This window comes from Zeus faber, assembly GCF_960531495.2.
Source record: "Zeus faber genome assembly, chromosome: 22".
Lineage (NCBI taxonomy): Eukaryota > Metazoa > Chordata > Actinopteri > Zeiformes > Zeidae > Zeus > Zeus faber.
In genome coordinates this window covers 22,853,196-22,868,580 of record NC_137209.1, presented here as the reverse complement: position 1 = coordinate 22,868,580, position 15,385 = coordinate 22,853,196, and the positions used below count along the sequence as shown (strand labels likewise).

The 15,385-nt window shown below is 46.0% G+C and overlaps 1 protein-coding gene across 1 annotated transcript in view; it reads right to left on the bottom strand.

The window, feature by feature from the left end:
- Positions 1-13,649, bottom strand: part of LOC307247278 (uncharacterized protein) — a 31,730-nt gene extending 18,081 nt beyond the window's left edge. Inside the window, exons 1-9 of the mRNA XM_080023391.1 lie at positions 13,419-13,649; positions 12,230-12,330; positions 12,062-12,131; positions 6,036-6,166; positions 5,183-5,271; positions 4,812-4,911; positions 4,447-4,490; positions 4,090-4,167; positions 3,314-3,510 (exon numbers count right to left, since the gene is read on the bottom strand). Coding sequence (XP_079879517.1) covers positions 3,314-3,510; positions 4,090-4,167; positions 4,447-4,490; positions 4,812-4,911; positions 5,183-5,271; positions 6,036-6,166; positions 12,062-12,131; positions 12,230-12,330; positions 13,419-13,605 — 997 coding nt within the window. The 5' untranslated portion in view covers positions 13,606-13,649. The remainder of the gene's footprint in view (positions 1-3,313; positions 3,511-4,089; positions 4,168-4,446; positions 4,491-4,811; positions 4,912-5,182; positions 5,272-6,035; positions 6,167-12,061; positions 12,132-12,229; positions 12,331-13,418) is intronic.
- Positions 13,650-15,385: the final 1,736 nt, after the last annotated feature.

Below are 15,385 nucleotides of genomic sequence, written 5' to 3'. Positions count from 1 at the left end.
CAAAGGGAATAATAAGGTTGCCAAGCGTCTCTTAAAAAAGGGAATCGTCCTGTGTTTGACGATGAAATCTTGGGTCCCGTTTGAATCAACACGGCATTTAAATCTAAAACCATCCGAAATAAAAATCTATTTTAATGAACAATTTCACCTGACAAAGATGAACTGAGACTGAAATGACGATATGGCCACGTGCAGGTGGAGTCCCACGTGTGTGATGTCACAACAACACGGTTGTCAGCGCACAAGGTGAAACAAGCGCATTCCTGAATAAAACCACCGAAGAGGGAATGAAGGGACGGAAGGAACCAAAGGAGCTGGAGAGAACAGCTCCGGACGTCCGCAAACCACTTCTCCCGGCAGCTTTGGGTGGCAAGGCACAGACTCAAAGAGCTCATGGATTTGGTCGAGGATTCGCTTCATTTCGTTTCGCTAAAAGATTTGGGCGAAAAGGAACAAATCCTTCGCGAACGACCCGACACGAAGAGAAGGGTGTTTTGAGGTTGGATCGGTCTTGTGGCGCATGCCTGCTACTAGCCAAACACTACGACTTCAAAAAGACAGCGTACTCTGGCGACGTGTTCGATTGGGAATCAAACCGGGTCGTGGACTTCGGTTAAGGTTTGTCCGAGGGTCTTTGCACGGCTGACGCTGTCTTTAGAAGAAGTCTTTGCAGTCTTCTGGTGTGTGTCCCTGCCATAAGCTAAACACAAAAACTTGACAAAGACTGCAGGCGCTGCCTTCTCTTGGGAATCAAATGGGGTTCACGGTCTGATGCTGTCTTTGAAAAGTCTGGTGGCGTGTCCCTGCTATGAGCCAAACTCTGGAAAAAAAACCCGGGAACGACGGCGAACTCCGAAGCTGCGCTCACTCGGGAACCAAATCGGGGTCGTGGACTTCGGTGAGGGTTCGTTCGACGGTCGGACGGGGGTTCGTCCGAGGGTCAGAAGGCGAGGGGGAAGATTGTGCAGACGGTCCAGAATGGTTCCCTTGCGGCGGACGGCTTTGTGTTTACTTAAAAATAAAAATAAATGAACTCAGATTTGATAAGGTGTTTGCAGTGTGTGGAAACGGGGGTGACGGGTTCACTTGGGAGCTGGAGTGGAGTGCTGGGAGCGCCTGGTTGAGGGTGACGGATGAATGTTTGAGGGTTATTAAAACAGCGGCCGGTTCAGCCCGTGGTCACGTCTGGAACTCAGCGTGTGTGTGTGTGTGTGTGTGTGTGTGTGTGCGTGTGCGTGTGTGTGTGGGTGTGTACGTGCGTGCATTTGTTTTTCTCAATAAGGAAGCCACTGTCGAAATAGGAGGGTGTGTGTGTGTGTGTGAATGTTTTAATTTTATTTTTTACATTTTTCATATAATAAGAAACAGAACAGGTTGAGCTAATCCCAGACCCTTCATTGACCCCAAAATGGGAATGATTTGTAGGGGTTGGTCTAGGTCAGCGGTTCTCAATCGGTAGTTCCCAATTCAAAACTGGTCGGTTTGGAGGGGACCAGAGAGTGTATATACATCCACTTCATCAAAAATGTAAATATATATGTATCTTGAAGTGTACCTTTCCGACACTGCGCTTTTATTTTGAAGCACTGCTTCCAACTTGCCGTCATTACCTGGTATCACAGTTATCACGCTGTTATTTTCTCTGTTGTTTGTCCATCTTTGTGTTTTATTACCGTCCTCTGGAACTTGGATGTTTGGTCCGACACTAACTTTTAGAAGTGGTTGCCGAGTTAGCAACCTTGCATCCGCGGTCGGTTTGGCAACCGTCGGGCCCTTCATTTAACTCAGTGTTTCCCATACATTGATTTATTTGTGGCGGCCCACCACAGTATTAACATTGACCACCACCAATCTTTCTCTCTCTATCATGCGCAGGATGCTTTATAGTCCTGTCCTTAAATAAGAAATGTTTTTTTTACAAAAATAAGAATAAATATAGCTGCAGGCAGCAATACACAGGGTCCATTATCAACACCAACTGCAAATTTTCGAGTTCCCATGGAACGTAGCATCAGTTTGTGCTGTCGCTCCTCTTTAGGTCAGCATTACGTCGAAAACGAGTTACAATTTTCGGAGTTTCCCTTGAATGCAGCACTGGCTGACGTAATGACGCGGTGAGTCCTGGCGACACAGAATTACTACGACAAGGATCCACTTGTTGCCTGTTGTGACTTTATCCTAAAAATGAGAAGGTGTCTGTCTACTTCCCGTCGGGTCCCTGTCTACTTCCCTTCGGGTCCCTGTCTACTTCCCTTCGGGTCCCTGTCTACTTCCCGTCGGGTCCCTGTCTACTTCCCTTCGGGTCCCTGTCTACTTCCCTTCGGGTCCCTGTCTACTTCCCTTCGGGTCCCTGTCTACTTCCTGTATACACAGAGTCTCTGTTGAAGACAATCACTCCGTGTGGCAGTTCCCAAGTCCACGTGAAACACACGCCAACACGTTAACACCATGACACTTCACAGCACGGCATCTACCAAAATACAGCGGTACATGGTATTTCATGTTTCCCCCTTAGTTTCCTGTATATTCAGTTAATAAATATATCCACGACACAGAAAAGGGCTGACCTTTCCCTGGGATTATTCATCATTTTTCGGGTGCTAGTTGTCATACACCGCACGGTGAGCCGTTCCTCTAAATAAAGCAAATATAAACATTGTGCTTTTATTTTGGATGTCTTTTATTTTACTCTGTTTCCTTATTGAACTCAACAACAGAGAAGGCACCGTGCGAAACGAGGACGCTCTCTTACTAACTCTGTGGGAAACACACTTGTTTGTTTTATGTTGTTCTACATGTGAGACAGTGTGTGTGTATGTGCATTAGTGTGTGTGTGTGTGTCTGTGCGTGTGTGTTTGTAATACTATACTTGTGTGGACCAGTCTAAGTGTTGAAGCTTTTGAATGAGGACATTTTTAGAAGTGAGAAGATTTTGCCCAGTCCTGGCTTTGAGTGTGTGTGTGTGTGTGTGTATATGGGACAGTGTATGTATCTGTGAGACTGTGTGTGTGTGTAATTGAGTGCGTATATGTATGTGTGTGTTTGTATCGCCACACTTGTGAGGACCAATGTGAATTTTGAACCTTGGGAATTAGGACATTTTTGGAAGTAAGGAGCTTTTGGGCGGTCCTGGCTTTGTGTGTGTGTGTTTGTGTGTGTGTTTATGTGTATAAGTGTATGTGTGTGTGTGTTTATGTCTATTTTTATGTGTGTGTGTGTGTGTGTGTGTTTATGTGTATGTTTGTGTATGTTTGTGTGTGTGTGTGTGTGTGTGTGTGTGTGTGTGTGTGTGTGCGCGTGCACACGCACGCACCGGGGACCTCCTGGAGCTCCACCTGGCTGAAGTCGCAGGTGACGTCGGGCAGCAGGTACCTCCTGGGGTCCCCCACCTCGTACACCAGCTGCTCGGCCACGGTGCCGAACGACACCAGGCCGCCGGTGCGGGGCGGTTTGGAGAGGACGAAGGAACCGTCCACGGAACATTCCACCACCGGGAAGCCCATGTTGTCCCTGAGGGGGGGGGGGGGTTGACATTTATTACCACACGCCTCTGTGGAATACTAGATTCTGATTGGTCAACAGAGCCGACCAGCACAACCTGATCTGTTGATAATCATCCTCCTGGTTGACATCCCTCACGTCACTCTGTCTACATGCTAATGCCCAGGCTAGCTCACGGCGCCCCCCGGTGACGCCTCAAAGAAACTACAGTGAAGACTTGAACGAGATGAGTTCTTTCATAACAGCAGGTATGTTCATCCTACGGAGGTGAACGCCGTCTTAAAATACACATATTAGTTATACAACAATTTCAGGATAATGTGCAACTAGGTCATTATCTATCACGAGAAAACCTCCTTCAGCGTTAGTGAGGGAGTTGTTTTTCGGCTGCCTGTGAATTATTATCCCTGACTTGTCTTTTTCTTATTCTCCAATTAGATGATTTAAATGGTATAACTTTTGAAAACATATTTCAAATAACCCCCTCCAGGGGGTCTGGGTTTATTTTGCGACAATGCCCGTCCTGCTGCTCCTTATCCCTTCCATCATGTACAGCATTTTGGGAGAAGTGTTGCATTGTGACCTCACCAGTCGGGGACTCGGTGCCAGTCGGTGAATATTCCACCGGTGCTCTGAGCCCCGCACTCGATCAGGTGACCTGCCAGACTGCGCACGCACACACACACACACACACACACACACACACACACACACACGATGTGTGGGTCAATTCGACCCTAAAATCTGCATCGAAATATATTTTGTGGAAAAAACAAAAAAACGTAAATTAATAAAATCTAAACTATATGAATGATATAATATAGATATTTTGGAGACATTTACTCAACTAATGATGGTGCACTGGTGTTGCGACACACACACAGTAACAATATGGAAAGTGTGTGTGTGTGTGTGTGTGTGTTCGGTGTGTGTGTGTAAATGTACCTCCCAGCGGCCAGCAGGTCGTAGCTGTCTCTCTTCCAGCCGAACTGTCGATGAGAGTCAAAACACACTTCAGTTTAAACGCACACACCTCATTCCCTGGTGCACATCTGGTCTGTCTCTCTTTTTCTCTCTCGCCCCCCTCCCTCCGTCACCCTCTCCCCCTCCCTCCCCCTCCCTCAGACACCCAGTACACATTGTCCCACTTAACCCTCTATTTTTTCTTAGAACGATCCATCTCTTTCTCTCTCCCAGGTTTCTATCCATCCATTTATCTTTATTTCTTACAACTATTAGTTCCATCGAAGTATCAATCTCTCAACAGTCTCCCTCCGGTGTCCTTTTCACCCCCCCCCCCCCCGTGGTACCGTGTGCATGAGCGGTCCCAGAGCCACGGCGCTGTCCACACAGCGTCCTGTCACCACGATGTCGGCGCCGAGGTCCAAACAGCGCTGGATGGGAACGGCTCTGGAACAGAGAACACCCCGCTTTTACTTTGAAAATACCGCATCCAACAGCCCCAGCATCACCAGCGCAGCATGACGTTCACCAATATTCACTCATTGACCATTTCAACAAATCGATAATAAAGTATCCGGAGAACAATGTCTGTGGAGATAGGAGGTCACTTTCAGTTTGTTAAAAGTTAAAATCTCTGAGATTCAGTTTGATATTTTCAGACGCTTTTGGGCCAAAGGGCTTGGCTAACGAGGCGCTAACAACGTGAGTGTGCTCTCACCCCAGGTACGCGTTCATACTGTGGAGTGTTTTGGGCAAATGTTGCTTAGAGCTGCCGTCGGCCATCTTTACCTCCGAGAGAGAGTTTTTCTGAGAGGAGGAGAGAGAGAGAGAGAGAGAGAAGAGGAGGAGCGAGGGAGGAAGAGGGCGGGAAGAGAGGAGGAGAATGAGAGAGGGAGGAAGAGGGTGGGGAGAGAGGAGGAGAATGAGAGAGGGAGGAAGAGGGTGGGGAGAGAGGAGGAGAATGAGAGAGGGAGGAAGAGGGTGGGGAGAGAGGAGGAGAATGAGAGAGGGAGGAAGAGGGCGGGGAGAGAGGGGAGGAGGAGAGAGGGAGGAAGAGGGTGGGGAGAGAGGAGGAGAATGAGAGAGGGAGGAAGAGGGTGGGGAGAGAGGAGGAGGAGGAGAGAGGGAGGAAGAGGGTGGGGAGAGAGGAGGAGAATGAGAGAGGGAGGAAGAGGGTGGGGAGAGAGGAGGAGGAGGAGAGAGGGAGGAAGAGGGTGGGGAGAGAGGAGGAGAATGAGAGAGGGAGGAAGAGGGTGGGGAGAGAGGAGGAGGAGGAGAGAGGGAGGAAGAGGGTGGGGAGAGAGGAGGAGAATGAGAGAGGGAGGAAGAGGGTGGGGAGAGAGGAGGAGAATGAGAGAGGGAGGAAGAGGGTGGGGAGAGAGGAGGAGGAGGAGAGAGGGAGGAAGAGGGCGGGGAGAGAGGGGAGGAGGAGAGAGGGAGGAGGAGGGCGGGGAGAGAGGAGGAGGAGCGAGGGAGGAAGAGGTGAGACAGATGAATGTGAATGACGTCGTTAATTATCATCGATTCATTACCATTAGGTTCTAAAAACTCAAACAGTAAATCCTTCTCACCTGCGGCATGAGGTCGTCGCCGGTTACCACGGCAACCTTAAGCTCAAGCCCCGCCTTCTTGACCACTTCCTGTATGGCAGCAGCGCACGCCAGGGGGTTGACTCCGCCCGCGTTGCTCACCACACGGATTCCTGAGGCACAGACAGAGAAATTAAGTACAAGTACGAGTAATGCTCTGTGTATTTATACTGCGCCTGTCCTGCAGTAGTACCTGGAGAAGTACTGAACCAGGGTTGGACTTCAATTATAGTACCAGTAGATACCTGAAGTACAAGTAGATACCAGTAGTACAAGAGGCACCATGGTATTCCGGTTCCGGTAACTTCTGTCGTGTTTGTGCTACTTCTTTGAATCGCTTCCCAAACTACCTGATTTTGGATTACGGATCTCGGATTATTTACACTATTGATTATTTACTTCTACTCTTTCCTGGCTTTGACCTCGCCTGAACTGTCCTTTCGGATTTTGGAACGTGCACTTTGGCTTGGCTAGCGCTCGGCTAACGCTAGCTAGCCTGTTAGCCTAGCATATTGCTAACTATGCCGGCATCGATGCCTACCTCCACGGACTGTGGGAACTGTTTGCGCCTGGTCGACAGACTCAGCGCTCGAGAGAAGTCGGTCTTCAAAGACGTCCACAGCCTGCGTGAGGACGTGAAGAAGAAGGATCAACTGTTTGTGCGTCTGACCTCCATCGCTGGCGCTCAGGCTACACACATCTCCTGCTCCATGTCCTCCACTGTGATCGGTCGGGACTTAGACTCCACTCTCCCGTGGCCCCGATCCATTCTCACTGCGGGTGAGTAGGATCCATCTGACGCTCCGCCGGCTGTGACAGAGGAGCCATGGCCCAAGTCCTGGACCTGTTCCACCACAGAGCCTTGGACCCTGGTGGCGCGCCGTGGCCGTCGTTGCGTGCTCTGCTTGCGCCGCTCTATGCAGGAGAGTCTCCGGCTGGAGAACAGATTCCAAGCCCTGGAGCCCACAGTCAATGCCAGAGATATGCGGGAATTCCCTTCTTTGGGGGGAGGGCTCACAGTCCACCGTGGCATCAAGGGCACCAGGACGGTCTCTACCGCCGCCGGCCTCGTTCCCACTGTCGCCAGGCTATTCATCACCTGCCCGGGCCTCCGCTCCCGAGCCAGTTGGTGGCTCCTCCGCCGCCGCAGGCCCCGCTGTTTTCAACAGCGCAGAGCGCCGCCTCGGCTCCCGCAGGGCGATCCCCGCCCGTCGGGGACCGCCAGGCGGCCGCTGACCTGGACCACCTGCCTGCACCACCTCCGGGAGGACAGTGCTCTCCTGGCTCGGCTGCTGCTGCCCCTCGGAACTCCTCTGCTGCCGGACCTCCATCCATTCTCATTGTCGGCTCCTCCATGGTTCGACACATCACCCTGCCTGCGGCTAAAACCATCTGCTACCCGGGTGCACTCGTCCGGGATATAGACTCCAGAATCCCACAGCTGCTGGATCAAAACCCGTTTGCCTCCACCGTTCTCATCCACGTCGCAACCAACAATCTCAGGAACCAACAATCGGAGACACTTAAAGAAGACTTTACGAAGCTTATTGACTGTCTTCTACAGTCGGACCGCCGGTTCGTTGCCTCCGGCCCGCTGCCGTGTCCCAGCTTTGGAGACGTAAAATTCACGCATGTCCTTCAGCTACACACATGGCTCAAGGGATACTGCTGCTCCCTCAACGTACCCTGCAAAGCCATGCACCCAAAACAATAAAAATGTCTCTATTAAACCTAAGGTCACTAACTAACAAGTTATTTTTACTTTATGAGCTTATAAGTACTCAACCTGGATTTCGCTCTATTAACTGAGACCTGGATGGATAGAAATGGCTCAGTCGCACTCATTAGAACAGCGCCTTCTAATTTCAAGATCATCCAACCACTAGAGCTGACCAGAGAGGCGGTGGAGTAGCTGCTGTCTTCTCTGATATCTACACCTGCAAGGAAATCCTCCTCGGAGAATTCACGTCTTTTGAACACCTTGCTATATCTATAAACTCCAGTGCTCAGGTTTGAACCATCGCTGTCTATCGGGCACCAAAATATAAATGTGGCTTTCTCGATGAATTCTCTGAGCTACTGTCCAAGGTCTCCACTGATTATGATTGTGTAATTATCTCAGGTGATTTTAACATTCATGTTGACATCAAACAGACCCAGATGCTCAACACTTCATTAGCCTATTGGAGGCGTTTGACCTCACTCAGCACGTTTCTGGACTCACCCACAATGAGGGGCAAACTCTGGACTTAGTCATATCAAAAGGACTAAATATCACTGTACCCTGTGTCATGGATGTTACTTTTTCAGATCACTGTTGCATTTTCTTTGACGTGTCTGCTCCTCCTGTATAACAGGTACAACCATTAACAATAATACCATTGAAACGTTTAAGAGAATTGTAAATGAGTTACCGCTGTTCAAAGCATCATCAACTGAGGATCCTGTGAACAACTTCAACTCCAAAATACTAAATATCATTGATAAGATTGCACCTGTTAAAACTAAAAACATAGAAAAACAAAAAGCCCCCTGGAGAAATGGAGCGGTTGATAGGCAGCTTAAGAGAGAGTGTTGCCAGGCAGAACGAAAATGGAGAAAGACAAATCTTCAGGTTCATCATGAAATTTTCAAGGATAGATTCAATCGATACAATATAGAAATGAAACAGGCCAGAGCGTCTTTCTTCTCTAAAATCATTCATGAAAACCTCAACAATAGTAAAGTGCTCTTCTCCACTGTTGAGCGACTTATTAATCCTCCATCTACAACCCGTCAGAGATGCTCTCCACTGAAAAATGTGAGGAGTACGCTCCATTCTTCAGGAACAAAAGTATAGCTATCAGACAGAATATTGGTGCCTCCACACCCAGAAATGAACCTACCCTTCAGTTCCCCAGTAATATGACTGCTGCCATGTCTCATTTCATCCCCTTCGACATAAAAAGACTGGATGACATTGTTGGTCAGCTCAGGTCCTCCACCTGCCGCCTGGACCCCCTCCCTACCACATTTTTCAAAACTGTTTTTAACTGCCGAGCACATGAGGTATTAGAAATGATAAATGTCTCTCTTCAGGTATATTCCCTGCAGCATTTAAAACAGCTGTCATTAAAACACTCCTGAAGAAGAGCAATCTCCATGCAACAGTTATTGCAACTACAGGCCCATTTCCAACCTGCCCCTCCTCAGCAAAATACTGAAGGTGAAAATACAGTTTAATTTTAGCTTTACACCACAAACAGCCTTTTAGACACTTATTAATCTGGCCTTGGACCTCACCATAGCACAGAAACAGCACTTATTAAAGTTGTGAACGATCTACACATAAACACTGATTCTAAATAACGATCTGTTCTTCTGCTCCTGGATCTCAGTGCTGCCTTCGACACTGTTGACCCTTCAGATTTTATTTGCGAGATTACAAAAATGGGTCGGCCCATCTGGCCCGGTTCTAAACTGGTTCAAAACCTACCTACAGGACAGGCAGTTCTTTGTGTCCATTGGAGATTTTGTGTCAAACAAAGTGGATATTGTATGTGGAGTGCCCCAAGGTTCCATTCTGGGACCATTATTGTTTAACCTCTGTATGCTTCCACTGGCACATATTGTAAAGGAACACAAAATAAATTACCATAATTATGCAGATGATTCACAACTGTACATATCCCCGTCTCCTGATGACCTACTCCCCATACACTCCCTCACTTAGTGTATTAATAATATTAATGCCTGGATGTCAAAGAACTTTTTACAACTGAACAAAGACAAAACAGAAATACTCATCTTTGGTGCAAAGGCTCAAAGACAGAAAATTGCAGCTCATCTCAGTTCTCTGTCCCTGGAGAGCAAGAACGAAGCCAAAAATCGGCGATATAAATTTTAAGAGCCATATAAATCAAATGACAAAACAAGCCTTCTACCATCTAAAAAACATTTCAAAATTAAGAGGCTTCCTGTCAAAAGCATACTCCGAAAAATGTATCGATGCATTCATAAGGAGTAGATTGGACTACTGTAATGGCCTATTCACAGCCTCCCCAAATCAGCTGTGCAGCGGCTACAGTTCATCCAAAATGCGGCTGCACACGTTCTCACTGGGACAAAAAAGTTTGAACATATCACACCTGTTCTTAGATCTCTACATTGGCTCCCTGTCAAAACTAGAATTGATTTTAAGATTCTGCTTCTTGTATATAAATCTATAAATGGCCTTGCACCTCAGTATATAAAAGAAATGCACATATCACACGAAGCAGCAAGAACTCTCAGGTCCACAGGCAGTGGTCTTCTAACCATCCCTCGTACCAACTCCAAAGCAGGAGAAGCTGCTTTCTGTACCTGTGCCCCAAGTAAATGGAACACCCTCCCGAGGGACCTGAGAGAGACCCCCACACTGAATACTTTTAAAAGCAGGTTAAAAACCTTGCTGTTCGCTACAGTCTATGACTGACTGACTGACGTCTGTCCATCTGTCTGTCTGTCTGTCTGTCTGTGTCACTGGTGCTGGTGCTGTGGCTCCTGCTAACCTTATACCTAAATTTAACCCTTGCTTACCTCATGGCTAAAATTAAGCATCTCTAACCCAATACCCTAACTTAAACACCTCGAACCATATACCTCAACTTAACCATCTCTAGCCTGAGTCACTTCCCCAGTTCTGGTGACTTCTTCGCGTGTGCGTTGCTGTTGTCTTTTTTGCTGATGTTTTTTGTTGCTGCTGCTGTTGTTGTTTTGTGGCTGCTGTTGCTATTTCTGTTGCTGTTGTTGTAGTTTCTGTTGTGATATTACAGTGAGAGGATTAGAAGAAGGGTGTGTTTTCGGAGAGAGAGTCAAAAGGATCTCCCTCCCGAGGTCAGAATGAAAAACTTGACCCGTAATTTAGGGACGCTAATTAAAGGGCCGTGACTGGATTAAGATGAGATGGTGCACACTGTTGAAATTTCTGTTTCCGGTGAGGGCTACCACTTCCGGTTCCGGTGATGTCTTTGCTGTGCGTTACTTCGTTGAGATGAGATGGTACACACTGTTGACTCCATACAGATGAGGAGATTTCTGGTTCCGGTGAGAGCTACCACTTCCGGTTCCGGTGATGTCTTCGCGTGTACGTTGCTGCTGGTGTCGATTTTGCTGCTGCCGTTGTTGTTGTTTCTGTGGCTGTTGTTGCTGCTGTTGTTGTTTTCTGTTGCTGTTGCTGCCACTGTGGTTGGAGTAGCTTTTATTGTTGTTTTTGTTGTCTTTGTTGTTGCTTTTGTTGTTGCTGTTGTTTCAGGGGCATTATTTTGTTATGACCGGCTGACAATTACGTTCTCGCTTTCTTTTTTGTATTTGGTTATTTGGTGTGAAATCCGCTCTATAAATAAAGTGTGACTTGACTTGACTAGATACCTGTAGTACAAGTATAAACAGTAGATACCTGAAGTATAAGTAGATACCAGTAGTAAAAGTAGATACAGAATATATCTTTAGTACAAGCAGATACATTATATACAGTAGATACCTGGAGTACAAATAGATACCAGTAGTACAAGTAGATACAGTATATACAAGATACCTGTAGTACAAGTAGATACAGTATATACAGTAGTACAAGTAGATACCAGTAGACACAGTAGATAACAAGAGTACAAGTAGATACCAGTATACCCAAGTGCACAAAGTGTATACAGTAGATACCAATGCTTGAAGTGGGCCGGGACTCGTCGGTACGCGGTACTGGCCCTTCCACATTTAACTTTTTGCCGTCCTGTGAAATTTTCTTGCGTACTACGTCACAAGCTGCCGGACTCTGTTCTGCCCCCTCAAGTGGACCAATCAAGTGGACCAATCAAGTGGACATATTGTGAAATATCATATTTTATTGAGTGTGAGCAAACTTTTTCACTTTTTATTTTAATTTTAATTATTAGAACGCACAAGCTGCGAACTCCAGCTCCATGTGGCCCCTCCACCAGCATGTGAATACAGCAGTAGACAGCAGTAGACAGCAGTAGACAGCAGACACTCACCCTTCCTGTGGATGTCGTTAATGAAAGGAGCGACAGCGACCTGGATGAAGTCTGGAGCGTAGCCCATGTTCTGCAGAGAGTGAGGGGTGGTCATATTTCAGTATTTTAATGAACGGTGTTGGAGCACTGAGAAGAACTGAAAGCACTGCCCCCTGCGGCAAAACTTACAGGCGTCTTTGCCTTGGCGGCGGTGAGCAGCGACATGGTGATCTCACTGAGGTAGTCGAACACCAGGAAGTCCAGCTCCCCCCCATGGATCAGCTGGGGAACTGCACACACAGGGTTCAGTGTTGAATTATATTGTGTAGATGTTTACATTGGGATATACTAATGTAAACATACACTAACACTAGTAGTGCTGCCATGCCGTCCAAAGTCTCATATACTGTATATTTCTGTGTGGTAGCTCAGGATATTCATTTATATTATTCATACAGAATAGATTTTTATATATATATATATATATATATATATATATATATATATATATATATATATATATATGCAATTGCATGCTTTGACACTTTTGTGCCTGTAGTTGGCTTTGACAAATTGTTATATAATTATGATTATATTGCAAATCTGATCTAGTATGGCAAAACATAAATACTCTAAATACTCTTACAACTCTTGTTTTACCAGGACATTTGGGAACATTTTTGTAATATTCCATGCCTGGGAAAACTGAATTACTAGAAGTAAAAATCCAGGTTTTCCAGGACACACAGGAGAGAACCCCCCCAACGCACACTTCAATGGGTGGTAGTGTTTGAATCAGGGGTCTCAACCTGAAATGAGCTGGGGGCGACTGGTCGGGTTGTCTTCTCCTGCGTGCGTCAAGGGAAAAACAAACTGTCCCGCGGTTTTTGTTATTTGTTGGTAAATGTTTACACTGAGCAAACCTAAACCCATTATCACGAAGAAAATGTTATATTCTATTTTATTTCTTATTCTTTTTTGATATTCTGATAACATTAAGTTTTGTGTAGATTAATCAAGCATTGTGGCTCTAAAATTGGGATTCGGGCAGGTTAAACAATATGTCATAAACATGTAGTGGGCCACAGTAAATTGACCCAGGGGGCGGATGTGGCCCCCGGACCTGTAGTTTGGGGCCCCTAGTTTTGAAGTTTCAATATGTTTGAATAAAAAAACAGATAACCAAATAAATATTTTGTTGTATTTTAATATTTTATATTGTGTGTTTATTTTCAATTACGAATAAATATTAATTAAGCTTTCCGTATTATTTAAAATAACTGTTATTAATAAACATTGGGGAAAAAATCAAACTAAATGAAAAAATGAAGGGAATTCATGTCTTTATTAACAAATAAGGCCCGTTGAGCCTGTTTACCTGACGTGGCGGTGTCCCCCCAGAAGCCCGAGGCGCACCCTATCCTCACCGCTTTCTGGGGGGAATTACTGTAGTGTCTAACCGCGCTCCGCGGGTCCGACACATGGTTTAAAACACGCGAGTTCCGAGAGGAAAAGCCCCGAAAACAGGCCCGTGACACACGCAGCAGGTGCGTGGAACTGGACATTTTCGACGCTGCTCTGGCTCCGAAACACGCCGGGTTCAAGGTGTAACCTGTCCGCCGACAATAACATTCCGACGAGTAACAAGACTTACGTGTTTTAGTTCCGTTGAAAAAAACATTACGAATCAATGAATATGATTTGATTGAATTCAGTTTCAAAGTGTGATTGTGATATTTACTCAGATTAGACGTGGCTCGTCATCGGTTCTACCCATTGATTGACGTTTCTTCATTTCAAAAGTTTATTCATTTATTTGCCAAGTTTTAACTGTCCGTCGACAATAACATTCCGACTAGGAAAGGCACTCCCGATTTGGTTGTTCCGTTTAAAACAATTACTATTATCAAGACATTTGTGTGACATAATTTGAATTAGATATTTACTTAAATTCTAAATGGCGTTAAGTGACATATTTTGGGTATTATTCATTAACCTATTTTTGCTTTTTTGCAACGGTTTATCATGTTATCCAAAGGTTTATCCGTCCGTCGCCCAGAACGTTCCGACAAGGCACAGCGCTCCGGTTTGATTAGATTCGTCAAAATGTCAGGATTCAAGACTCTTTCTTTGTCAAACAAATCACAGAAGTGCGGTGCAGTGAAATGATGAAAGGGCGACTCCAAAGGCTGCAAAACAGTTTCACTGTTCAACCGTCTGCTCCACACGCGTAAGAGCGTCTACATTGAATATTACACGTCGCCACGAGGTGTCGCCAAACTCCACCAAATGACTGCCCCCTTTGGAGAAAGGAAAGAAAGGACGTTGAAATACTGCACCTGCAGGCACATTTATTATCTCTGTTCTTTGTACTGCAGAATAACAGAGAACAAATGAAAAGGGGAGAGAAAATGAACCTTGCTCATTTTTCTTTTTTTTTTTTCCATTTGGCTGTACAACCACTTTTGCATTTAAAGCAGCAAAATGAATCACACAAACTATGATTTATAACTTTGTCAGTTCAAGAAACTCAACGGTAAAATAATAATACACCCACTGATACACAATGCAAAGTGAACAGAAAACTGTTAAGCCCGCTCTACACATGAAACGAAAAGCAAACTAAACAAACTGGAATCTGCAAGCCTTCACATATTCTAAAGGGGACCTTTTACGCTTTTCCTAATTTTCCGTCATATATATCCAAATTGTTATAATGTGTGATATAATGTAAATATTAGTTGAGGCCAAACTGTCAGATAATGAGGTAAACTAATGACAAACTAATGGCCGTGAACAAAACGCTCAGGATTCCGACCGCCCTGAACGCTCCGTTTCCAAAGGTTTTTTTCTACTCCCTGCCCCAGCTGACGTCAGCTGGTCCCGGATTTCCTTTTATGGTCGTCCATCCCACCCGCTGTGCCTTTCTCCAAAACAAAACCGGTAATAACGGGGCGTGCCGGTGGCTCACCGGGTAGAGCGTACCATTTACCAGGCTGAGTCCTTACCGCAGCAGCCCAGGTTCGATTTGGGCACAAGGACATTTGTTGCATGTCATCCCCTCTCCCTCATGACAGTGTCTTTATTGTGGATGTGTTTATTTTATGAATTAAATTTTGTCGTGTCCGTGTTATGATGTTTACAGGAGGCAGCGAACTGACGCGAAAGGGAGAGACACCAGCCGTTGCCATGGGATTGAATGGCAAAATGTGGAGCCTTCAATCGGGTTCCATCGCTTCAGATTTCGCGCACACTCGCAGTCGTTTATCGACCACCTTCTGCAAACACGGGAAGGTATAACGTCAACGATCTCCAGAGAGAGGTCGTCGTGATGCAATTTAAACT